General features: G+C 38.7%; 3 protein-coding genes across 3 annotated transcripts; all 3 read left to right on the forward strand.

Moving 5' to 3' along the window:
- Positions 1-1,824: 1,824 nt before the first annotated feature.
- Positions 1,825-13,374, forward strand: apom (apolipoprotein M; the record flags this gene model as incomplete). The annotated part of the gene is made up of 7 exons (XM_034697562.1): positions 1,825-1,887; positions 7,540-7,679; positions 10,386-10,456; positions 11,507-11,641; positions 12,399-12,497; positions 12,598-12,621; positions 13,265-13,374. Coding segments are annotated over 6 exons (522 nt in total), but the record flags the coding sequence as incomplete, so codon positions are not given.
- On the forward strand, positions 1,837-3,491 carry glrx3 (glutaredoxin 3). Its single transcript, XM_034698394.1, has one exon. The coding sequence runs from the start codon at positions 1,897-1,899 to the stop codon at positions 2,875-2,877; it is 981 nt and encodes a 326-aa protein (XP_034554285.1). The 5' UTR covers positions 1,837-1,896; the 3' UTR covers positions 2,878-3,491.
- A 6,544-nt stretch (positions 13,375-19,918) lies between the features above and the next one.
- LOC117823262 lies at positions 19,919-26,947 on the forward strand. Its single transcript, XM_034698385.1, has 5 exons — positions 19,919-20,044; positions 21,919-22,042; positions 23,054-23,096; positions 23,287-23,319; positions 26,182-26,947. The coding sequence occupies exons 1-5, from the start codon at positions 19,986-19,988 to the stop codon at positions 26,529-26,531; spliced, it is 609 nt and encodes a 202-aa protein (XP_034554276.1). The 5' UTR covers positions 19,919-19,985; the 3' UTR covers positions 26,532-26,947.
- Positions 26,948-27,668: the final 721 nt, after the last annotated feature.

Below are 27,668 nucleotides of genomic sequence, written 5' to 3' on the forward strand. Positions count from 1 at the left end.
GAGGGGTGAAAGGAAATGAGGATGCAGACAAATAAGCAAAAGGGGCACAAGGGAAGAACATAACAGTCCAAATACCTCTTGGGACAGGAGAAGGGAAAGCAACTATTAAGAAGAAAGTAGTGGAAATATGTCAGAAAGGGTGGGAAGAAGACCAGAAAGGAAGGAGCTTTTATAAAATACAAAAATCAGTAATAACAAAGAACTATAAGGAAAGGAAAAGAAGGGAGGAAATTATCACAATGAGACTCAGAGTGGAGCACACAGGACTAAATGACACTTTGTATACATTTGAAAAAAGGAGTAATGACTGGTGTGAGAGGTGTGGAGTGAGTGAGAATGTTGAGCATGTGATTTTGAACTGTAGCAGGTATGCAGCTGAGAGAGAGCAGTTCCAGGAGAGGGTTAGAGCAGCAGGAAACAAGTGGAGTCTCACAGGACTGCTGGGAACAGAGGGAGAGGAAGAGGGTATAAGAACAGTCAGGAGGGCGCTCTATATTTTCCTATCAGACACGAGACTACGTTGGCCCTGAAGGACAAAACAAATTTACAATAAGATGAAACACTTTTTACAAAGTTGAAGACAAATTTACATATTGGAAAACATTTTTACATTTTATAAAACAAAATTACACTAGCACAACACTTTTACCAAGGCCAAAACAAATTTACATTTAAGGAAACAAATTTACAAAATTGAAAAAAAAAACCACATTTACAAGCGGTGAGACATTTTTTTAAATGACGGAACACTTTTACCATTCCTGAAACAAATATTCTTTTTATTTATTTATTTATCTATTTTTTAAAATACTTTATTTTCAGGGGTTTTTTTATGTAACGAGACAAGAAAACAGACAGACAAACCATTATAAAAAGGAAGGAAAGTAATAGGCACGCACATCATTGGAATGGAAAACTATCAAAAGACAAAAAACAAAGCAAAAGAACAAACAGACAGAACAAAGAAAATATACATACATATATGCCCATACTGCCATTTAACAGTAAGGTGAGATATTAAATCAGTGTCAGACCAAAATGAAGAAAGTAAATAATGGATGACATTCCACTGTCTAAAAGTCCAAGGGTAAATTAAAGATCCAGGTGCAGGGTCCATAATTTCAGTCCAAGGCGTAACAGCCCACCATCAGTGCAGTCCAAACAACGCCTTAGCAGTTTTTTTTACTTTTGATATATTCAATCAAGGGACCCCAATTTTTCACAAACTTAGTGTAATTCACATTTGTTTTTAACGGAAAGGATATGTACCAAACATTGGAAGTGGTCCGATACCAAACGGAGTACCAGTACCAAATGTCACTCCGTTCGGTTTCTCCCCATCAAAACAAACTAAATGACCCCTCACTCGATCATTCCAGGATCACTTCTGTTATTTGGTACATTCCCTTTCTGTTAAAAATAAATGTAAACTTGTTTCAGAAATGATAAAAGTGTTAGTAAAATTGTCTTATCACTTGTAAAAGTGTTTTGATTTTGTAAATTTGTTTTCTTAAATGTAAATTTGGTAAAAGTGTTTAATGTTTTTTTTGTTTCACAAAATGTAAAAATGTTTTCCAAAATGTAAATTTGTCTCCAACTTTGTAAAAGTGTTTCATATTTTGTAAATTTGTTCTGTCCTTCAGGGCCACCGTATAAGACTGATAGGAAGAAGTTAATGAGGAATTGACATAATGGTATATTTACCATTATTATTATTTTTATTTTTTTTTACATTTTATCATTTTACATTAGTTTTATACAGTCTATGAATGGTACTCACTCTTGTCCAGTAGGTGGCGGTATGCACCTAAAAGCTGTTTGTGATCCACCATTAACCACAAAGAAGAAGAAGAAGACATCACAGAGACACCGGAAGTGGAACACACGGTAAGAAAAATGGCGAATTTCGTGGAGGCAACAACTCAGCCGCAGTTTGAAGGGTTTTTGGCCAAAGCAGGTAAATGCCTGACCGTGGTTCACTTCCAGGCACCATGGGCGCCTCAGTGCGAACAGATGAACGGGGTGATGGCGGAGCTGGCCAGGGAACACGCGCACACCACGTTTGTGAAGCTGGAAGCCGAAGCGGTCCCTGAGATCTCCGAGAAGTATGAAATCACCTCCGTCCCCACTTTCCTCTTCTTTAAGGGGGGAGAGAAAGTTGACCGCCTGGATGGGGCAAATGCTCCGGAGCTGACTAAGAAGGTAACCCGCTTGGCTGTCACTGGTAGTCCGGCTGTATCCGGGGACAACAGCGGCGCTCCAGACTTGAACCAACGGCTGAAGAAGCTGATCAATGCGGCCCCATGTATGCTTTTCATGAAGGGGTCCCCGCAGGAGCCCAGATGCGGCTTCAGCAAACAGATAGTGGCCTTGCTGAAGACGCACAGCATCCAGTTCAGTAGCTTCGACATCCTGTCCGACGAAGAGGTACGACAGGGGCTGAAGACCTACTCCAACTGGCCCACTTACCCTCAGCTGTATGCGAATGGAGAACTGGTGGGAGGTGTGGATATCGTGAAGGAGCTGGCTGAGTCTGGAGAGCTTGAGAACACCTGCCCGAAGGCTGTCACACTGGAGCACCGCCTGAAGACCACCATTAACAAGGCCCCGGTCATGTTGTTCATGAAGGGCAACAAGGAGGCTGCACGATGTGGCTTCAGCAGGCAGACACTGGAGATTATGAACGACGCCGGGGTGGATTATGACACATTTGATATTCTGCAGGACGAAGAGGTGCGTCAGGGGCTCAAGACTTACTCTAACTGGCCTACCTACCCCCAGCTCTACGTGAAAGGAGAGCTGATCGGAGGTTTGGACATTCTCAAGGAGCTGAAGGAGAGTGGAGACCTGGTGTCAGTGCTGAAGGGGGAGTCGTAGGCGGGCGTGCCATGCCACCAGAGAGAGGGAGCAAGGAGCTACCACACATGACCCAGATCAGCCCTCTGTCACTGATGTAACACTAGGCCAAGGACCGGAAGTTAAAAAAAGCTAATTCTTAAAAGAAAAGACATTTAACAACTAAATAATTCACTAGTAACCCCCTCTAAAAGCACTTTGCTTAGTGAACTTTAAGTCAAAACTGCAAGTGCAGTCAATTGTTTGGTTCTAATACTGGTTGTGTTCATTGAAAAAAAAGATGACAGTATTTAAAAATGTTAAAAGTGAAAGTTATCAATCCATGTGCAAGACATCCCTTTATAGATACTTTCTGACTTATGGACTGTACATTAAAATCTGCAGGCTTTATTTCTGCATTTCAGGTTTCAGTTAGCTGAACCATTATTTGCCAACTTGTATAGCTTCTATATTTCATCCCATCACATCCATCTCCTGTAAAAAAAAAAAAAAGTTCATCCTTTTAAAGACAGCAACAATATTTAGCTACATCCAAAAATAACTTAGTTTTACATCCTTAGAACAAACTGTGTGGCACTTAATGACACTGTGATCATCATTTACGAGATTAAACAATAAAGAAAAGCTTAAGAGTTGGTGTCGTTTTTGGCTCTTCCTCTATTTTTGTGTTAATGTTCATGAAAAAAATCACATCAACTTCATACACACAAGAACAAATCCCATATTAAAACAGGCATATTTTAAGCTAACGTGAAAAAAGTTGTTGAAAACCATCAATTTTCATATATAATGAAAGATAATTTTCCATGTCTGTGACTGGGAGTCAGTGGTGTCAAAAGTATTCACATTCATTACTCAAGTAGAAGTGTAGATACTGGGGTTTAAAAAGACTTCTGTAGAAGTTGAAGTATCAACTCAAGTGTTTTACTCAAGTAAAAGTGTAAAAGTTCTGGTTTCAAAACTACTTAAAGTATAAAAGTAAAAGTATTGTAAGGGGAGAAAAATGCCATTAAAGACAAAGCTTAGGCTGCACCACATGGGCCTATAGTGCACGACCCCACCTCCAAAAAAAAACACTTTTCTGAAGGCCATAATGACTATAATGTTATATTATATGTTAATGTTGAAATATTTGGGTTGCACCTGTTTCAGCCGCATTCATGCCCATTGAAAATGAAGGCATTTTAGTACAATGTAAACACATTAAAGAACATTATGTGTGTATTACTGAGCATTAACGTGTTTCATGGAGCAGAAGATATGATGACTAGTTGCCTTTAAGTATTATAATGGTGCAAAAAAGTCAAACTTCACAGGCATGTTGCCTTTATTGGAATGTCAATGTACATCCAAGCATCAAGCACCCACACACATCCAAGACCCGGAACAGCTGGTGTTGACCAATAGGGTCTTACTCAACACGAAGGCTACATCGCTTCAAACTAATCTAGGCGAGCCAAAATGTTTGATTACTTTATTAAGACACTATCACAACATGCACATATATGTAATGAGTAAGGATTGCGTGAAAATGTAAGGAGTAGAAGTATCAAGTCGGCTGAAAAATAATTACTCCAGTAAAGTATGGATACCCCAAATTTCTACTTAAGTAAGATAAGGAAGTATTTGTACTTAGTTACTTGACACCTCTGCTGGGAGTACAGCACACTCATAGGTAATCGGCCACAGTACATCCCTTTTTTTCTTATATAACAGCCCCACATGCTAAAGGCCAATCAGAAAAACTCTCAATCAACTTTGCCACTAAAAACCATTAAATGCAATCCCTAAAGAGGCAGTTTTAATTCATTATCATTTTCTGTATCGAGTATAACAGTCAAAATATTGACAGGAACAGTTCATGTAGATGTAATGTTATATCACGTCATGGACATTTGTGAGTCAGTAGGTTTGATGTAGAGAGCCACTGGTTTCCTGTTAAAAAGATTGCATGTGTGCAGACAGGCTTGTTGTTTGACACCACCTTGTGGAAGTATGGTTGTTTAACATAAATGACCTGACCTTATTCGATAAGTTCCCCTCATGATAACATCTGTTACAGCTGAAACAATGTGTTAATCATTATACTGAAAGAAACAAAAAATGTGTTTTTTGGTGATAAGATAAGATAATACTTTATTGATCCCAGGGAGGAATTGGGTTGTTGCAGCGACACTAACGTAGTAGCAAGAGTAGTACAAGAATAAGCAGCAAGCTTGTTCACAGAAGTTCTAATACTAAACAGAAGCACGTTTGACTCGATCGCAGGCAGCCGCTGACTCAAGACTTTGACTGTCTCTTAAGCCGAATAACAAGGTGCTCTCTCCTCTGATTCATTCGTTGATTGTGTAATTGTGGCGCTGCACCAAACCGGCTTCTCTGTTTGCTGCAGAGGCCGGTGTCATCAACCTGGAGGATGCTCCACTTACACACCCATACCATGAACATGCACCTTACACACATTCACAGGCCTCCGTGAGTTTAGATGGGGAAGGGGGTGTGGCTTTTTAAGAGTACAATTCAAGCAGATTTGAAGTACTTCAACAGAATATTCTAGACTTCTGAAGACTTTATTATCACATCAAACTGAACTGTACAAGCCCAACCTTTCCTTTTTGATGCCCATGTAGTCAGTCTAGTGTAGGGGTTCCCAAACTGTGGGTCGGGACACGAATGGGGGGTCGTGAGATGTCTTCCAGAATGTTTTTTTTTTTTTTTTAAGTTATCTAAAAATAGTAAATTTTACCCATTATAGTAAAAAATATCGACAAAAATAGTAGCTAAACTTGAAATAAAACCTTGAAAATAGAAAACGTAATGAGTTTTCTGCCTTTCCTTGTTGCCAGATGACTCATAAGTTTAGGGTTAGTGAACAGTTGATTATCAAAAGCATCAGTAGCAGTAGGTGACTTCATAACGGCACAGGAAACACAGCCACATGCTCATATAGGTAGGTTAATTCTCTGCAGAACAGCTAAATGAAGCCTTATTAAATCACTTTGGGGGACAGTCGGGATCTCAAGTTTTTGGCACCTATATTTTGGGGGTCGCAGGGCTGTAAAGTTAGGGAACACCTGGTCTAGTGTATGTCAGTATGAGACAAACAAATATGTCACTGATGTGGTTTCATATTAAAAATAACTTTGTTTGACATGATTGATTATGTATCTGAAACATTGCAGGAATGAAAAATAATATCAAGCCCTTTTCACCTTAAAAAGCTACTGTGAAAATTCAGCTTCTCCAAAGTTTGAAGACCAACTCTTTCAAACAGAAAACATGGCACCAACCAAAGACAGCTGCAAGAAGCTTTGAGCCTCCAGTCAGCTTGCCAGGCCTTTATCCTCCATCAGCACACTGTAAGTTGGTGGAAAGCTGGCAGAAAACACCCTGGCATGAAAAGTACAACCAGCCTCTATAAACTGATCAGTCATTCATGTATTTATATATTTCTGCAAAATATAACTTTCTAGTTATTCATCATCATTATTTTACTGTTCAACCAAGAAAAACTATTAACATGTAGTATTATAAACTCTTATTCTGAACCCCAGATGAGAGCAGGCAACTGTTCAACTTCAAACAGCTTGTTATTGACTCATTGTGTGTGTACAGAGAGCGAGTGGAACATCTTCAGAACACTGAACTTTTAAATTAGCATTTAAAGTTGCAGCTTGTTGCTTTGCTTCTGAATTGTGAGGGAATTTCTATAATTAACTCCTGCCCTCGCTGCTGCTGCTGCTGCTGCTGCTGCTGTTGAAGTGGTTTAAGAGAAACCATCACCTCCTACAGGATGATGATGACTCAGTCAAGCTCATATAGAGTGCTTTTTAGTGAGTTTCTCCTTTGGCGGATTTAGGAACATGAGTAAAGCTTGCTGTGTGAAAGGATGAGTCATTTTATTATAAATGTGTCAATCCTACAGCTGAGGTTTTATGTTAAAGAACAAGGGCACAGGACATGTAAACCTTTATTTGCCTCCCCCCCTTTTTTTTTTTTTTAAAGAACAGGTATTGCAGCAATTCATGTCAATAATTTACCCCTCACTCTTTTAAATAGACATGTTGGAACTACACTCGTATTCAGACTGTCAGTTTTATCTCTCAGGTTGCAGACATGTGCAACAAAGCATTTGCCTATTTTTGTTCTTTGTACAGTTTTTTTGTATCAGGCCATTGTACCCTGCTCTTTTCCAGAACTTTTGCCAGCCAACAATTTCAACCATGAGCTGGTGAGGAACAAGATTTACTTTTTTAATATCAATATTCAAAAGCAAGGATTTACGGACAGTGTTATTTTAAAAAAAAGTCAGTAAACACTTGATTTATTTTGTGTCCTGAACCTTGTTTAGTTAATCTTCCAGAGGAGTCAGTATTGTTTGACAGCTTTGATGATCTCTGATACATGCATTAAAAATGTAATTCTCCATATGGCATAGTGTGTCATGTGCTTTCATTAAAGTATGCTCCGGCATTTCACAGTTGCTGCATATGTGGCAGTATTTGCAGAGATAAACATAAGCTGTTGTCACACAGATAGACTTTCCACTCCCTCTTTTCTTTCCATTAGTGGTCTCTGTTGCAAGTTCAGGGTAGATAACTAACAATAAGTTCCAAGTAAGGTTGGAGGCACCCCTACGCTGTAATGTTCCACCTCTCTGTGTTTTTTTTTTGTTTGTCTCAGTTTCTGGGGACGTGGTACTTAAAAGCAGCTGTCAGTCACAGAGAAGTTGATGTCCAGAGTTTCAGAGCAATTGACAGCATTTGGTTCACCGTGGAGGAGACGACCAAAGACACGCTGCTGCTGACTGGACACATGCGCCTGTGAGGCAGAGAAAACGCACACACACACACACACACACACACACACACACACACACACACACACACACACAAACACACACACACACACACACACACACACACACACACACACACACACACACACACACACACACAGGAGTAAATCCCAAGTCTAAGCAAGAATGAAATGAAAGTAAAAGGCAAAAGGACAGTTCAGTTAGAACTCATTGTACATCATGAGATCAAAAGTCATTCTCCAAATTGAGTATAAAATATAATGGAAGTATCACAATATACCAAAAAAAAACTATGAACCGACTGTTGCACAGATTTGAGACTGAAATGTCACATAGCTGTTACTAATAGTCCAATTTAAAGCTGCTTTGAGGAACTTTTGGTGTGTGTCAAATATAACCTCATCCTGCTTTCTTTGAACAGTCATAACTCTCATTTCTCAAAAAACATAAAGGAAGACAATTTCTTCACCAGGCTACTGACAATCAGCATGTCTGACAACTACCCCCTCACAGCAGTTTCAGGGATGAAACATTTCAATATTGGAATTGAAATTGACAGTCTGGTAGCTGATTGTCTCTTTTGCTTCAATAAGTCATAAAGAGGCATCAGTATCAATTTCAATGTGTTTTGCAGTCACCTTAAAACTCATTGCAGGAGCTTATGAATTTGTAACAGGTACAGAGGTACTTTCCACTAAATCTTAAACTTTAAAAAGTCAGGTTTTATATGCAACAAAATTATCCATTGTGACTGACACAAAAACATTCTGACATTATAAAAGTGATGCACCAGTGTGCAAACAGCTAGTTAGACATAGCCACGTTCCCTCCTCTTCATATGAATAGTCCAGGGGTTCACAACCTGAGGGTTGTCGCTTTCCCAAGGGTCACAAGATACAACTTTACGGTCTCAGTGTGATGAATGGGGTGGGAAATGAGGGAAGAAGTGCTATGACACAAAATCAGTTTTCGGCTATTGTCTGATCCTTCAAGGTACAGTTGCCCAAATAAAATCATGTGACAAGTTAGAACAGAAAACCAAAACTTCTATCAACTCAAAACACAACAAAGGGGGATAATCTCTTTTTTAATATTTAGGGATGTAAGGAAATATTCAAGCAAAGTAAAAGAAGCCAAACCAGTGGATTGTTAAAATGAGTCAAGTCACCATTTGATTTCAAACTTATGTTTAGACATGTATAAGACTTCATGTTTAAAACAGAACCCAGCTCTAGTCTATCATATTCAGAGCCTTTAACTAAGTATACTTCTAACCCTGTTGTTATTCATTCTTTAAACTTATGGAAACCGTTAAGACAATACTTTGATATTTGTCAATTTTAAGTAGTTGCTCCTATTGCAAAAAAATCATGCTTTCATGCCAACCATGACAGATGCTTTGTTCAGCGCTTGTTCATAATGAGGCTTATTCGCCTCATTTAAGCAGATTGTCCTGAGGATCGGTATCCCGAGGTCTCACTTCTTCAGATATTTACAAAACCGTGGCTTCATATCTTCTAAACTTACTCAGTTCCCTTCACAGCCCCCAGACACAATCCTAGATTAGCTGTCAGATCATCCAGAGGGCAAAGAGAAGTGACATATATTCCCTATTAATGAGAGTAGGTTTGACAAATCTCGACTCCCTAAAAAGCCAGTGGGAGGGGGATCTTGATATGAGAATTTCAGAGACCCTTTGGTCAGAGATGCAGTTTAAAATTTTCCACTGACTGCGCTTGACCAGAGTTAAATTGTCTCAATTCGTGCCCAATATAAACCCCATGTGGGATCACTGCAAACAATCCCAAGCCACTTTAATTCACATGTTTTGGGAATGTCCTGGGTTATCTAATTTCTGGCTGTTAATATTTTTGATATGCTTTCCAAAACTGCAGGTAGAGTTTTAGAAGTGTCTGCCTTCCTAGTGCTATTCGGTGAGGTGACACAAAATCTAATTTTGAACAACTACACACAAAGTTTTTTGTCTTTTGCCACACTTGTAGCCAGATGACAAATTTTGGTTAGATGACAAGACTGTAACACTCAGTGGATTAGAGACATAACATTTTATGAAGCTGGAGAAGAAAAGGTATACTGTATACTGGCTAACAAGTTTTTACTAATATGGCAGACCTTTCTGAGTCATGTTGATAATCTTGTGGATGAGTGACCTTGCATATTAATGTAAGTAACAAAGGGCATCTGAAACAAACAAGTGGAAAGACCCTTAAGACACCTATTTGGTTCATGCCACTGCTCCCCTCTTTTGTGTGTCAATGCTTGTTTGTGCCCTAGATGATAGAGTGTACTGTTTTAACCCCTTACAATTTATTTATTTTATGTATTCATTTTGAATGTATTTATTGTGCTTCATATTCATTATTTTCTTATATTAAGTTGTATTCCCTCTAAATGTTACCGTGGGTGGTGGGCAGGAGTTTTCTATTAATCAGCATGTGAATTACTGTTGTATTGGAAACATTCATACATAGACTTCAAGAAAAAAACCTAACCCAGTTGTAAAAATACCCACATCTAAGTAGACACCAGAATACGGGGAAGGAATATTCTGAAAATGTCAAACATGTGAATGTATGTTCCAAAAAAGAGAGTGTTAATGTCATGTTCATCTGATAACGTTACTTAGTAATTACAGTAAGGACAGCACCTTCAAGCTAAAGGTGTTCTGCTGTTTTGAACTGTTTTGTAGAGGAGATAACTGCACGAATCAGACATGGACCTACTATATACATCCTGACAGAGATGATCTGGAACTGGAAGGTAATTTTTAACCTTTGCATGTCACACAACCATGCACATGCAAACAGAAGAGATGAATAGGCTATGTTTTTGCGGTTGCAACAGGAAATTTTATTTTTAGAGTTGCAGATGGAAAGTTTGTGTGCTAACTTTGAAGCAAAACATTTTTAGAGATTCAGAATTTTCCAAGGTTATTTTTTTTAGATGGGAAAACCCATCTGTGACCATAAGTAGTCCTGACTCTATGCTCACCAATAGAATCACTTTTTGGTGTATTTTCACCTTTACTAGGTAGCTCAGCTAGAATACCGAATTCACAAAACATTACATAAAAAGAGTTCGGAAGGTCTAATTCTTGTATACTCACTTTATTGTCTCATGAAGAAAAAGCTGTGGATGATAATAGAGCCCACTGTGCAGAAAATAATTTCACCAGGGGCAAAAAGGAAGCAGCTCTTAAGAAATAAAACTAACAACACATAATGTTTTTATTGGTTACTTCAGATGCTTCTTGGATGGTTTCGTTATCTCATCCTCATTTTCAGTCTTAGTTAACAAACCAAAAATATTTTAACACAAAGAACATGTATATTTAAGAATTTGAGGCAGAGCCATAAGGTAAAGTTATGACAAAAGGCTTATTTATGGTCATGTTTTTATGTGCTGTTGAGATGCACACTCCAAAATTGTAGATCAACTGCAAATAAACAGTTAACATCCTATAAACTCATAGCCTCCAAATAATCAGGTCCAGACCGGGTTTGTGTTCATATCACTTTATGTATTTGCATGTATTTGCAACGCTAACTCGTGATTTTTTTAAATATTAAATCAACAGATTTAGATATTTGCATTGTTACATGCAGTCTGGACATTTTCAGGTGTACAGTTTGTGTGTGTAAAAATGTATTTCAGTGTAATTTTCTCAACAAAGAAAATGTAACTAAAAAGCAAAGCTTCCTCTGTCAGTGATTAACCTTGAGGAAACAAACTACAGTATGTTAACCTTGTTCTGCACTCACTAATCCCTTCTGTCCTTACCTTACTTCGTATTTCGGTGTTTTGATTCAGGTAAGAAGGAGCGGAGGACTCTGCTCTGGAGTGGCAAATGGGCCAACTGCGCTGAGTGCATCATTTTACAAGAAATAGAACCACCCCTGCATGAGACGGACTCAGAGGACTCCCTCAGTCGACACATGCTGTATTGTGAGTCATTTTTTAAATTTCCCTCTGTGTTAAGCATGTACAGTATGAAATACTTGCAAGCAGCTTGTCCTGTATAGTGTTTTGTTCTGTCCTTTAAAGCAGAAAGTAGAAACAGAAACACTTTTCTAATAAATACATAAAAGCCCCCCAAATAACTTTTAAATAAATAAATACATCTACAATTTACACGTTTCAGTTTGGTTCAAGTGTCCATCCTGCTTACCTGTTAAGTTAGATAACTTCACAGAAGTAACCAAAAAATGTAGCTACGGATTTGTTAAGTCAACAAAATGAATTGCTGACATAATGGTTCATCAGTCAGATTTTATTTAATTAAAGATCACAGCTAGTAGAAAAACTGTTCCCCACATTTAAAAAAAAAGCTAGACTTGTAGCCACCAAGGTTTCATACTTGCAAGCTCTCAGTGATTAAGCATTAGCGCCACTGCTTTAGCTGCCTAAGTCCATCTCTATGTGACCATCCTACCCTGAAGAAAATACTTACTTTTACCTCAATAAGTCACAAAATGTTCAGGCTTTGTGATCAAATAGTGATTTATAAACCTTTTTTAGTTTTATTGTCCACAAAGAATTTGGATAATAACAAATAAAGGGTGTCATTTCGGATAAAAGCGTCTGCTAAATGAAATTGTATTTTAACTGCATGATTTAAATTGACTTCTTGGAGACTTGTTTGGAGAAAAACAACACCCTGTCTTTTCTAAATGTTGTTTTTGGTTGATTGCCTTCACTGTAGCTCGCCAGAGAGAAGTCGATCCTGAGATGGTGACAACCTTTTTGAAAAACGCAGCTTGTCATAATATGACAATAAGTGTCCAACCGCCTCAGAAGAAAGGTTTGTTATATGAATATTTAACTTTTCTTGAGGGCGGGGGGGTCATGATTCTTACCCTCAAAATATTCCTTTCTAAATTCAACTGTATTTCTTCTGACAGAGTTTTGTGCCTGAACATCAGCAGGCAAGTACGAAATATTACGTCAGACAACTGTTTTTAAATGATTAATTATATCTAACTTTAATATCCCATTGCTGATATAGCTGGCTCTTTGTTCTAATATCTTAAAGGATGTGATCGCAGCAACTGATAAAGAGATCATTGCATGTTTGAAACTGTTATAGCATATTCTCGAACAAAATGACAGAGTCTGAGGCTCATTTAATGATAGCTCACACTCAGCTTTTATACACTTCACAACAGCGTCACACAATCTTGGCTATGTGATGGTCTCAATGAACACCATGTCACTATTTGGCAATATCTTGGTCCATTTTAGACAATGTCCCGGTCCATTGACAACACTGATCCCTTCTCAGTTCCACACACATACACTCAAGCTTCACGTATGTTATTGTTAATAGCCAAAAAAGATGTACAGTTTATCTACCCCCAACACATGTTATGTTCCTGGTTGAAGTGACCCAGCACTACTTAAGAACTTCTGAGAAGTTCTAACATTTCTAACTCTCATAACCTCACACAGTTAAACAATGGTAACAGCTGCACAATGACTGAATGTCCCAGCGTATGGCCTTATACTAATCTGATACCAAACCTCTTATCTCCCAATAAAACCAACTAAGCATGTTTCTGTTTTCTCCAGGAATGTTTCTCCAAAACCCTAGAATGAGCACCAACATCTCATCAAACAGCACATGTCATCACAGATAAAAAGGGATTTGTTGTATGACAAATAAAGTGCTATGAGGCAGATCTGAAGTCGTTTTAAATTGTTTGCTGAAACACCCAGTACCAGTCACTTATAGTCCAAATAACCAGAGGTGCATTTGCATGAGCCGAGAATAGAAAAAGACACCTGCAGAGGAGGATCCACCCACAACCAAACACCCAGCAAAAACATGGGGAATTCCCATAACAACACTGAACAGAAATACCTGTTTAGGTAACCTAAATGTGGTAACTACTATCAGCACTGACTGGTTATAAGCTTTCACTCTGGAACTAGATCACACATTGAGAGAGAATTCAAAAATGAAAGTGGTGGGACAAATAAAAAAATATTATCTCTATCCAGGCTATAATGTAGGATCAATATGCATGTACAAGATGTATCCATATGCAGTTTATGAGTGTTTGAGGTCAAGTATTTTTATTTACACTCAGTTTCTGGAATATTTCCTCATGTCAAGGAAGTTTCAGACTTTTGTTTGCATGAAGCTCCACGCCTCCTAATCAGGGATAAATAGTTTGACAACGATCTGTTTGTGTCACTTATTTAGTAAACACAATCACGGTCACTTAGTAACACAGATTTGGATAGTGACACACGTGTTGGAAGTATTGAGAGATGATAGAGTGCTGGAGTGGAAGAATGGGAGTTAAATTCCACTCATCAACATTCTCAATCGTGTTTCCCTGCATTGGTATCCGGTTGTTAAACTAACCTGAGTGATCTTGAGTAAGTTTAGCAGAAGCACAATGTAATTATAACCTAATCAGTCATAACAACATGACATCTGACAGGTGAAGAACATAGATGATGTCTGTACAACAGCACCTGTCAGTGGGTCGGATATGGTAGACAGCAAGTGAATGTTTTATCCACATGACCACACGACTGGTTGAGAGCATCTTCAGAACTGCAGTTCTCATGGGGTGTTCCCATTCTGCGGTGACCAATACCTACCAAAAGTGGTCCAAGGAAGGAAAACTGTGAGCAGGCGACAGGGTGAAGGCTGCCCCTTGTGATCCGATCCAACAGAGGAGCTACCGGAGCTCAGACTGAAAGAGTTCATGCTGGCTCTGACAGAAAGGTGTCAGAACACATAGAGCAGAGCATCACAGTTTGTAGTGTAAGGCCTCAAACCAATCAGGGTGCTAACTGCTGTGCATCACCAAAAACATGAGCATGTGAGCATGAAAATTGGACCATGGTGTAATGATTGAAGAAGGTGACCTTGAGCAACACGACAGGGTTGACTCGGTCTCCAAATCCCCCTGATCTCAATGTGATCAAGTAGTCTATCTGTGGAATGTGCTGGATCCATGGAGGCCCCACCAAAGCACACTTTTGGAGTTCCAGTGGAGTCCATGTCTCACTGGACTGGTAGAAATTCTTGAAGATGTTTCACCTCTCCTCCGAAAGGCTTGTTCAGGCTTGGGGAAGAGCTAGAAAATATAAGTCTCTAACAGTCGTGGGTGAGTGTCCAGGTAGTCACAAAGGGGTTTTAAGTAGGGTCGTTAGTCTAGTTCCTGGCAGTTGTTCTCCTATCACCTGACAGTCATTCAGTACCTCCTGGCAGTCCTTAGTCTAGTTCCTGGCAGTTGTCCTCCTATCACCTGACAGTCGTTCAGTACCTCCTGGCAGCCGTTGGTCTAGTTCCTGACAGTCGTTAGGGTGATGGGTCAGCTGTGGGTCGTTGGAGTCACATGGTGTCTGATGTGAATATGGTCTTACTTGTTTTGACAGAGAATTCAAAACAGCATTGTATGTTGGTGACAAATGGTGTCTTAGTCCACCGCCTCTGTTAAGAGAAGGGTGTTCAAGCTTAACAAAGATGGCTTCCTTGACCCCTCTTTCATACCAATGCTTTCTACCAGTCCAGTTGCCTTATGGATCAAGCTTTGGATTACCATGACCTGGACGACTGAGAACCTTCACAGACAAGTGATAGAAACTGTTGCAGGTGCAGTTTCTCCAAAGGTTGCAAACGGGAAGTTTACTGTACTCCCATCCTAGCTTCCTCAAATAGCTTTCTTACGTATCCTGTTATGCTCTCATGTGTCCTGTTTCTTACTTAGCCAATTATCTTTGTTGGACCACTGAATTTTCCCTTTTTTGGGAGAGCTTCATTTCAACCTGTTTTCTTCTCTGATATATGCTGTTTGAGCTCACATTTTGGGGCAGAAGACATCTGAGTTCGACTGAGAGAAGTTAACTTGTTTTCTCCCTCTTTGCAAAGAGTGTTAATAATAAAACTTGACAAAAGACTATCATTTGTTTCTCCATAAGTTTATTTCATCCATCACGCTGAACAAGAAATTGCCACTACAGTGGTCATAATGTTTTGGCTGTTTGGTGTAAAAATAAAAAATTAAATACATTCATAAAAAACAACAAAAGTCTTTGAATGTGCTCAAAACCCACAAGTCCATAACATGTTTTCAGGCTCTTTATTATAATAAAGTCTGTAATTGTTTGCATGCTGGCTAACAAAATTGAAAACAGGCAATACAGACAATGTACACATTGTGTTCTTTGTCAGTCCCTTTCCTGTGTGACCACACAGCTACACAATAGAGACTTCATGGTTTTCATTGAGCGCTTTCTTGAGGGGTTTGTAAATTATGCGTTTCTTTAAAAAAAAAACAGTTAATACAAGCTGACAAATACTGGCATCACCCTTTCAGTCCTGGCCTTTTCCTGCACAATACTATGAAACCAGATCATTCTTATGATTTATATAAGGTCTACACGATTGCTATAGGACTGAACATGCTGACATAACACTCTCATTGGGCAGAGCTGAACTTTAACTAGAGAACTAATGACTAAAATCTAAAGAACAATTTGTCTTTTCATAGCTGAGTTTTGTAGGTTTTTATTTCAGACTATATTAACCTTTCGTTTTCATGATGTGTCAAACCATTTTTTGAGAGGGTAATTTGACCAGTTAAACTAGCTGGGAATTTTGAGTGTTTTAATTTATAAAGACAATATAACCCTCCCCTTCACAATCAGAGGTAATATGCACAGGGAACAAGTACACAGTGTTTGTTCATGTTGTTTTTTTTGAGTGGGGACAGCACCTGAAAACCCACACCCAGCCTACCTGGCTTTCATGTTGCACGTGTAGGTGTGTGTTTGTGTGTTTATCAGACATGAAGCCAGAGAAAGTTGGTGACATTTAAAAAATCCAGGAGAACACAAACTGGTTGGTTGGGGATGCCCCATGGAGCATGAAACCAAGAACATAAAGAGAAATTATCACTCTCTGCATCCCTCAAAAATAAACTTCAGCTTTCACTACTGTTTTCATGCAAATAATTCTTTTCCTCATTTGAACCACTCTGACTTTGTCCAGCTTCCTCTCAATAAACATTTCACTCAGGTCAAAGCAGAGATAACGTTTGATCAAAGTGAAAGTAAAAGCAAATATAAACAGGGTTTCAAGGCCACTTTCTGCACTTTACACCAAAAATGATCTTGTTAAAGAAAAGATCCTTCTTTCCTTGAACTTTGCTGAATACCATACTACATTCTAATTGTGTTGACCTGACAGATGTGATCTGTTAGGTAATAGAAAAAGGTCATTGTCTCAGTGAAATGCTGATAAACTTGTTGAGTCTTGGACCACAGTGAACTTCCTGTAGAAACAAAATAATGCAACCTTTCCCTGATCATAACCCAGAACTATCAGAGCCTAAACATGAACATGAGATGAGATATTTGTTCCATTATCAGTATTTGATAAGAGCAATTCTTAGTTTGTCGACCTCAGAGCAGGCAAAGCTTTGCGACCTCCTTGAGATCTTTGGTACCCTGATCCCACATTGGGAACCAATGCATTTGCCAATAACAATTCCTCGTAATCTGGTTGGCGTTACAATGATATCTCTGTTAGAGATAGTAATATATTTATATAACTTCTGAAGGAGAAAATGTTTTATTCAGGGAATCCTTGTAAATGAGCTCTCAGTGTAAGTGATAGGGGGAAAAATCCACTGTCCTAAATTCACAGTCGAGAGCTGAAACAACATATCACTCTGTAAAAGCATTCAACTTATGACTATATGTGTAAACCATCACATGATTTAGATAAAGGTAACAACAAAACAAGTTTTAACTTTCATCTGAATCACAGCATCTAGAAAAGTCCTCCAGGATAAACATGTCTGTCTGTCTGTCAGTATCCCTCCAATGCAACAAGAATCTGACACTGAAGAAAAGGGTGTCTTTGGATGATATACACCAGAGTTTTCTGACCCAGGCGACTGAAACCTTGAACTTCTTATGCATACATTTTCAAAGAGATAAAAGACCTGAAGACTTTGTTGTAAATAGCTTCCTTGGAAAGCTCATAAGAGGTGGTTTGCGGGATTCTTATCCAATACATTTTTAGTTAAATTCAGATAGCAGTGTCTCACAATCTGCCATTGTTAGTTCTGTGAGTCAACTTAGATAAAATTCATGGTTTGAACAAAGCTCCAGGTCTGGGAAACAAGACTGAAGCATCACAGAAGGAAAAACTCTATTTGAAAATCTTAATTTATAAACACTGTTTCTAAGAAGATTGAATTAATATCCTGTATGAACAGAGGGAATAGTTACAGCAAGTTGCAAAATGTCTCTGTGTTCATGCGGCTGACATGTGCAAACACATGCTCCCAATATTTGACCCGTGATCGCATTTCACACATGTGAAATTTATGTTTTTCCTTTAAGAGAAACCTTTAATATCGTAAAACTATCCTGTAAGTAAGGGATAGTGTATCATTTGGTTGTGTGGAATACAATCCTGACAGGATGAGATCAGACCCTGTCATAAAGCCTATTACCTGGCTACCAACTAATGTACTAATGAGCTAATACTAATATTGATCTAAATATGAATTTATTGATTTAAAAATGATTTATTTATACAGCTTAAAAAATAGCTCCGGGTGCGGATTTTGCCTAATGGTTAAATCGAACACCCATATAGTGGGTGGCAGGGGTTTGATTCCAGCCTCTGGCCCCCTTCCCATATGTCATTCCCCCACTCTCTCTCACGGCTTCCAGTTCTATCCACTGTCCTCCCCTCTCTAATAAAGGTGTAAAAGCCCAAAAATATAACAAAAAAAAAAGAAGAATAGTCCTTTAGTTTCCACAGTTGGTAGCGCTCCCATGGCAATGGTATTCTTATCAGCCTACTTAGTAGTTGGATTAATGTTAAACTTGATAATTTTATTCACTGTGAAGTCCAAACATTAATTTTTTCATTGGCATTCTTAACAGATGGAGAAAATAAAAGCAGCATCCATAAGGTCCTCTTCCCTGTAACTTCTCTGTTGGCAGTTTCATCTCACTCGACCAGTTTTGTAACTGCCAAAGCTCCGGTGTTGTCGTTTATGGCCGCCTCATGTCTGTTTTCTTTGATTTAGTTGACATCACTATGACTCAGCTAACATCCCTGGCTGATATCCGTTTTGTTTTAAACACTTCTTGCCTCTGCTGGTGACTGCTCAGTTGTTAACCACCAGTCTGAAGTTTTGTGTGCTCCAAATAAATTGAGAGTATTAAAAATATCCTCAAAGTCATGTTTTTGTAAGCAGGAAGAGGTGAATCATAAGCTGTCCCGATGTGCTGTAACTCCTTTCTGCAGATTGATTTGATGTGATGTGTGTGTGATCAGGTTGTCTTTAGCGCCACCTTTACTATTCTGAATTAGTAACCATTGTAGAGGAGTTTTGACCAATCAGAAACAAGTATTTCACATAACCGGGTGACTAGTAAGAAAGCTTTTATACTTTTGTATCTTATACTGACAATACAGGCAAAATACAAAGGCGATTGTGGCCACTAATATGTCAAATATGGTTAAATAGATGTATTAATTATCTTAATAACTGTCAGCAAACACTGATTGAATATCAGACATTCCAAAAAGTTTAAAAACTTCATAGATAACAAAAACAACGGCCAAAGAACAACCCAAAAATTCATTTCTATTTTCATTTGTATAGCACAACAATACACACAGATGTACTTGTTGCCAGGGTCATTCATTCAGATAACAGACAGTGGAGGGAAACAGAATGGGCAGTGTCAAATAGGATGCTGCACTACACAAAAAAACAGAGGCAACGATATTTTCATTTGACATAAAATCCAGATTGAATGCATCATGTTCAGAAGAAAGTCATAGTCATACTTGTTGGGTGCTAAACATCAATCTATAGACATGGGAAATCACAACCCACCCACCACAGACACTTGCGTGTCAGTGAGGGGCAGCACCAACACACAGGCTTTAGTTACACTAACATGTACACTGTATTCACAGCTTATTAGAACTTCTTAAGAGTGTGTAATAAAGATTTCCCTCTGTCTCTGAAGTAGAGATGGGCATCAGTTTGTTGTCACAAAGTTCTGAAAAAGCCTTTTGGTTTCATTCATCTAATAAAATTCACACCACTTCTTAAGTGGAGCTTCTCAGTTTCACCACACAGGCGCTCCATTATCTGTGCATAGAGCCACCCACACCACAGACGGCCTCCTTCCTCTTCTTTAACCACAGCTTGCTCTCTACAGAGAGCAAAAAACTCCATCTCATCTGAACTACAAACCCAGCGTGTTAAAGGGAAAGCCCTGTGAACATGACATGCCTCTCATAGAGAGGCAGCAGATGAATTTGGACACCGTGAGTACAACACATGCCAGGTGAGTCAAGATATTGGGAGAGAAATTAGTTCCTCTCTTTAAGATTATGTCAGAATGTTGATTTGAATACCTGAAGAGTCTCTAAAATTCTGTAATTCCTGAAATGTGTTTTGACAGGGGAGACGTTTTCAAGGTAGGGATTGTTAATATTATTATTTGATCAGGCCATTCATTTTAATTCTTCAAGGGCAATAATGGCACAAGTTTGTCAAATTTAACAAAATAAAGCACCAAATTATGACAAAATGGTAAACCTTTAAGCATCAAATTTGCTCCCTTGGATTATTCACTAACTGGCACTCAGAGTAATCAAACAAATGTCAGTAAAGGGTCATTAATGTGACTGAGAAAGATGATGAATCCAGGACACACATGAAAGATGCTGCAGTTCACCATGATTTAAAATCCAAACTTTAAAATCAGAATCAGTCAAATATTGTTTTTTTTCTGCAACATATTTGTTAAATTCTGATGCTGAATGCTTCAACATTTTTATCTTATTGGCAAGTAATGATAATGATAATACATTTTATTTAAAAGCACCTTTCTCAACACTCAAGGCTACTATACAGAGAGATCAAAACACAATAAATACAATAACACAATAAAATAAATAAAAACAACAAGCAAAGTAACACCAAGATAAAATGAAGCAGTGGAATTAAACAGATTAGCTTGTAATTCATCCTGTCACTGTAAAGAACTGGAATGTACAGCAGAGCGGTGTCTTTGGACCAGAATGTCAAGTATGTCAGTGGAAATCACCTGCAGACCGAAGAGAGGCTATACTTGAAGGTTTGGCATTTGATAGAATTTTATAGGTCTGTGCATTCACAAGGCCCCCCTCATGCAGCAGCATGGTGACACAGCTACCCAGAATGCAATATGTGCAAAAGACTCAATATGGATTTCATAAGAAAGTACAACACAAGCAGTCAGACAGGTTCTTCTCAGTTTCCAGGTCCTCTTGCAAATATGCGCTGAGTATATGTTTGATTGTGTCTTCTCTAACTTTTTCTAACTAGTTAGGCTAGTAATGGCAGTCTGTTAAAGTTGATGTTATATATTTAATCAAACAGTGTAAAGATGTAGAAATAATTAAGTAGTGTTTAAGTCTTTTGTTAAAAGTGAAAGTGAAAAGTATCTGCAAAATACTCATAAAACTAACCAAAGTCTAAGATACATGCCCTGTTGATTTCACTGTTAGATCATCACTTTTACATCTGTGTAAAAAGAACAGTTTTGTTGTGGTTAGTTGGTACTGTGCAGAAACATGAAACTTTGGTTTCACTTGCAGATGCTGTTTCAGGCGAAAGAAAACACGAATCAGCATTTTCCAGACTTATTATTACATTTTTAGAGTGCCAGCAACGGATTGATTAATCAGTTCAATTAATTACAAAGCTAATAGACTTCAGTAATCGACCATATATTTTACATAATATTTTCTTTACAGCACAGACTTTTATGGCTGAGCTACTTTATCTACTTAATATAAGGTCAAGTAATTTAGAGCAATAGGTATAAATCTAGTGGGAGGGGGGTGTCCAGACTTTTTGACTTTGGTGGCCTAACTGAGGCACTCATGCATGGTGGAAGTGAAGTGAACACACACCAGTGTAAATGTGGTGAATTGACTGTTCTGTATTTCATTCTAAAATCAAGTGATGTGCTTAACTTCACAACTTTAGTAACTTTCCACTTCTGCTTAGTGGACCTGTGAGTGATAAACCTGATGAGCAAAAGGATCCTAATGATGCTTAAAAAACAAAAAAAATAAAAGCCTGGCTATGAAAAGGTTAAAGGGGTTATTAAAGGTCTCTTTATTTTCCCTGAGTATCTAACAGAGTGTACCACATGTGTGTGTTTCACAGAATGGAGGCTCAGTCCCGGCCCTCACAGAAGTACGTGCTGCTGCAGGTGTGGTGTGGTCTCCTCACTGTTGCATTAGTGGTTATGGCTGCACTTCTCACTTCAGTCAAACCAAAATCATCTGAGGTCAGTGCAAGTGACAGACACTTTCACGCACACACTCTCTTCCACTATGTGCCTCTAGGTGGCAGTAACACCCTGACTGACTGATTGATCCAACAGCTGAATGAGAGTGACAGTGACACTCCTCAAATTAATCATGCAGTCACAAGTGGCCTGATTTGTTTTCCTTGTAGCTGATATGTAAATCAGATCTGGGGTTTTATTTAGCTCTGGGTTTTTACTTTTACAGTAAAGGAACTTTTTTGTCTCTCTTGATCGACACATCACAGTTATAATAATCTTAATTTATATAGCACTTTTCAAAACTGGGTTACAAAGTGCTTTACCAATTAGAAATAACCCAAAAGATAATAAAAGAGAAATGTGAATAAGACAAATGAAAGGAAATAAAACAATGTTGGAAGAATAAAAACAAAAAAAACTGTCAAAAATCAGACAAATAAAATATAAAAATATAAATAATCAAATATAAAATATAAAATATAAAACATGAAATATCTAAAAATATAAAACATGTCAAAATAAAAAAATTGCCAATTATAGGACTCTTGCCTAGAAAAAAACAACTTCTTGATTAAAACACGCTCTAGTGACATCTCCCTTTAAAGCACAAGGATAAAAATGTGTTTTCAAAAGAGAGTCATATGCAAGACACAGTTACATGCTATAAAGTTCAAAGCTCTTGACATCCTGACATTTGCTATCATACTCCCACCATAAGCTCAGACTCATCACCCACACACTACTGGAATATTCTGTTGTGTCATTGAGTTTGCTGTATCTATATTGGTTTGAACAAATTCCTGCTTGCTAATCTTAAAAAGAAAATGAAGATTCCTCATCATATTATAAACACAGCTGAGTTTATCCTTGAAAGTTTATATTTTGGAGACACTTTTATAATGTCACCTGTGGCTCTTAAATGCCAATACGATGACAAATACACAATGATGATGACTGTTATGACAGTGATGATAATGCAAAGAATGATGGTTTGTTGACTTTCTGTTTCAGGGCGATATGGCTTCACAGGGGTCAGATTACGTCACTCCAGCAGGTACTCAGATTAAATGTCAAAGTTCACTGTGTCTCAAAGTCATCCCACATATCTTCACAAGAACATTGCTTTAACATTTTAAAAATAACCTGAAACGAATGAAGCTTTATTTGACTCGATTTTTGCAAAGTCTTTCTCAGGCATTACAACAAACTGAAAGTTACTCATTGAAGATATTGTTTCTTTTCAGGATCTTCTCCCTCATTCATCCAGCTAATCAAGTGTGAGTACACTTCCTCTCATGATTAATACTTTAAATCGCTTTCTTCTTCTGTGACAAATATATGAGTTTGAATGGCTGTGCATTTATTAAGAAGTTATATTCTGACACAGATGTTAAGGTAGAGAGCAGGCATCTGAAGCCCTTTCTCACATACACATTTTCTAGATAATTTCAGGAGAACCTCAGGAGAGTCCCAGCAGGTCAGACAGAACGCTGCAAAAACCACAGTGTAATGTTTAAAACATATGAAAGATGGCAGGTGAAGCAGAGTCTGACACTATGATGACAGTTTTTGCCTCTACATCAGTGCTACGTGTAAACTGTCAGAGTCACAGCGTCAGTGAAATAGTAGAAAGGGAAATGCAGGAAAGCAGAAAGGAGTATGAGACTGCATTATTATCCAGTCATGTCCAAATGTATTTATAAAGCACATTTCAAAACAACAGAAGCTGACCAAAGTGCTGTACAATCAGTCAAAGACATAGAAACAACACATTACAACAATAAGCCTGACCATTTAAAAACAATGAGACAATATAAAAAGTAAACAGTGTTTCAACCAATAGGAAAGGAATAAAATATTTAAAGGGGACTATCATGCTGAGCCAAAAGCCAAGAAAGAAAAGTGTGGCCCAATCTCAATGTCTACCCTCAAGCACTCACTGACTCTGAGGCGCGTTCCCTTTAAGTCTGTGAGGGCTTAGGTCTATCCCACTGTCAAATCATCAAGTGTGTGAGGGATCTCTCACTGACTTTTTGAGCCCTTTATGCCCCCTTTCCGTTAGTAGACATTTTTGCAGACTTAGTGTAGGGAAATTACCCATAGTTCATAGCATTGTGACGTGAAACATGGAATTCCCAGGTGAAGCCAGCGAGCATAGAAAGGTAAATGAACGCCGGAACAGGAAAATTAAAATAAATGCAACAGTAAAAACGAAGCATGAAAGTTGCAATGACATTTAAATACAGAAAAAACTGCATTTATCTATTTACATTCACAGATATTTGTATACAGTATAATTTAGTGGGCAGTGAAGGAGGCCAGAACCAGTGATATGTGCCCAGGTTTATGTTTACCAGTTCAAAGTTGAGAGGCAATGTTTTGAACAAGCCTCTGACGAGACAGAGAGGCTTAGCTAACACCAGCATAAAGTGTGTTACATTAATCAAAACCTGTTGTGATTAAAGCATGTTCGAGCTTTTGATTTTAGATAACAGCCATAGTTGTAATGTGCACAGAGATCATGTGATATATGCAGATTTTTTAAAGTTATGTTTTTGGGCATTTTTGCCTTTATTGGATAGGAGAGAGACAGGACATGTGGGGCGCAGAGAGTGGGGGAAGACATGCAGCAAATGATACAGGCTGGGAGTTGAACCTGCAACCACTGCGACCAGGACTGTAGCCTCTGTATAAGGGGCGCATGCTTAGACCGCTAGGCTAACGGCACCCCAATATACCTATTTTTCTAACTTAACCTGCTGCTCTTAAACTTCCCCCTTGCAGCTCACTCTAAAATGTGTAAAGTTTTCAGGGGCTAATGTGAGCATTTACTGCTCTTGGTGTTCGTAGTCTGTATATGAGCTTGAGGGAAAATCTAAACTGCCAGTGGATGAAAGCTTTGGTAAGGTACGCTGGGCTTTTGGATCCTCAGTCCTTCACTTGGCATGTCGTGATTTTGTTGAGACTTCTATAGAAAAATCTTCTCAAGCATAAATGACGACATGTCGAGTCAAGAGACCTTTCCAGTGACAGCAGACACATTTTAATCTTTCTTAGACATCAGCAGTCAGTGTCAGGTTCAGCTTCCAGTGTCTGGCACTTCAAAGAACTTCTTTCCAAAGCTGTCATTTTACTTTCTGTTACACAGAGAGGAGACGTCATATAAGAGACAGAGGTGTCTCTTTCCTAGCCAGAGAAGTCCCAACTGACCAAAATGCAAAATGTGATTTCAGCACAGGACCTGACTCCACTTTGTACCGTTGTCACTTTCTGTAATTATGCTTCTAATGGACAGTAAATGCTGCCGCGTTTTGACACCTACAGATGCTTGCTCTGTAAATGGAGGAACGCTGCAAACCTTTCTGAGAAACGTGGGATGTCTTTTAAGTGGAGCAAACGAACACAGGGCAGTGTAAAGAGAAAACACCCGGACAAAAAAAAAACAGATTGACTGACTGAGATCTCAGCTAGTCCATTTTGATCAAGTTCCATAATTGGGATTAAAAACTGTTGAAAAATGTATTTCCTGCTGAAGTGCAATGAAGTCCCTAAATGCAAAGGATTTTGGAGCAAGTTTTCAGTCCTACAACATCAAACAGTAAAGAGATAGTAAAGGAGTCTGTATTCAAGTCTTAAGTCGAGCATACAGCTATCCTACTCTTCATCTACACAGTTCCTCTGCCTGCTCACACAGTCAGTCTGAACTGATTGTGAGAGTCACACAGTAAAGCTTTGTCATGTTTCCAGCCTTAGGCATTGTGTTCCTCCCACCACACTGCCTCTTTCCTCTGTGAAGTGGGCTACTAAAACCTCAACAAACCTGAGCAGAGCTGTAATGTGGGCTGCATCGACTAGAGCTATAATTACAGCCCACGGCTTAGACATCATACGTTTGGCAGGGCAGGCTTTGTCTGCCAAATGGAGGGAAATTAGCCGTTAATTGTAAGATCAACTTTATTTAACTGATGTCTTTATTCAACTTGAGATCAAAAATTGAGAGTGCTTCAAAGGGAGTCAGGGATTTTGGAATTTGATCCAAAGAGGTTTTATGTGTCACTGCCAAAAGTTTCATAGCTAAGATGAAAATACTTTTTTCGAAGCCAAGTAACTTTAAGGATAGTTTTGAACTTCTCCCACAGCTCAGGACAGTCGCTCTTGGACGGCTGAACACGAATGTGAGTCCTGTTCCCTCGACCTGCGTAACGACTCCATCCACTGCAGACAAACCAGCCTGTACTTCCTCTACGCCCAGGTCACCTTCAGCAGGCACCCCAAGAATAACAAGACCAAATCTGTGATCGTGAAAAGAAACGCCTCGTTCGGTATGAGCAGGAAGAAACTGGTCGAGGGGACGTTCCCAATCACAACACAAGGCTCCGTGTGGGTGGCAAAGATCGTCAGCCTCACAGAGGGAGACAGCATCAGCTTAGACATCACAGATGATTTCCTGACGGAGACTACTTTCTGGGGAGCTTATCAGCTGCAGTAACACTGCAGGCCAGCAGGATGTGTGCTCATACAGGGGAGAATAATTTGGATGGACCTGTAGAAAAACAAGCTGTATCATTTAGTTCCAATATGTGGTCCTGGATATGTAATTCTGAATCACAGGGATTCTGTGAGTTTAAAGAACTTTAAACTCCTATTTACAGGTGTGAAGCCTTTAAAACATCTCTAAGGCCAACATGGAACACTAAAATGTGAAGAGTAAGGTTCTTACTTGCTAAAATCTTCTATTGAATGTCCTTATCTTATTGACTTATGACAAACATATCTGCAGAAATGTTCTCCTCTTGCAGCATTTCATAAGTCCTGACTTGTTCTGCGTCACGAATTGAGTACTGTTGACTTCTTTGTTAATGTGACCTCTTAGTGTGTAATAAGTATGTTTGTTTTCACTGTTGCCTTTATGTGTAATTTATAAAGATGTAATATTATATGACTTTGAGTTTTTCATTTATTGGATTGAAAGAGATTATTATAAAGATTATTTGAAGACCTTTGAGCCCATTTACTGACTTTTACTTGTCTATCTAGCTTCCAGCTGACCACACGGTGGTGCCAACTCCCTCCAAAGGAGAGCCAACATGAAAGTCAGCAACTGTGTATCAAATGTGTTTCCAAACGTCACTTTCACATTGCACAGTCTGATGACGCTCTAATCTTCAGTCAATTACAGAAAGAAAAAGTGGCACAAACCACAAACACATTCCACGGACACCTGAGAAAGCTCAGGGTGTAGTTGAAAACTCCCACGAGCACAAAACCTGTTGTAACTCACCTTACTGAAGGCTAATACTCCAATAACAGACTTGACTCAACGTGCTAATGAGTTGTTTCAAGAAGAGACAACAGGTGCAAAACAGGAAGCCACAAGTATGGAGCAATATCAGTCATACAGTTGACAACACAACCACAGACATACTGTAAATGAACTTCAAACACCTCCAGGATTGACTCCCGTTTGGTTCAAGTAGAAATGCCGCTGAAACATAACATTGAATGCATAAAGTCAGTCAGAAATATCAATCCCTGTCTGAATTAGGCGCTACTCTCTTCAACTGAACTCTAAAAAAGCTTTAGATCTGGCACAGCATCAAAAAACAACACCGCATTTACATGAATA

This window comes from Notolabrus celidotus, chromosome 12, assembly GCF_009762535.1.
Source record: "Notolabrus celidotus isolate fNotCel1 chromosome 12, fNotCel1.pri, whole genome shotgun sequence".
Taxonomy (NCBI): Eukaryota; Metazoa; Chordata; class Actinopteri; order Labriformes; family Labridae; genus Notolabrus; species Notolabrus celidotus.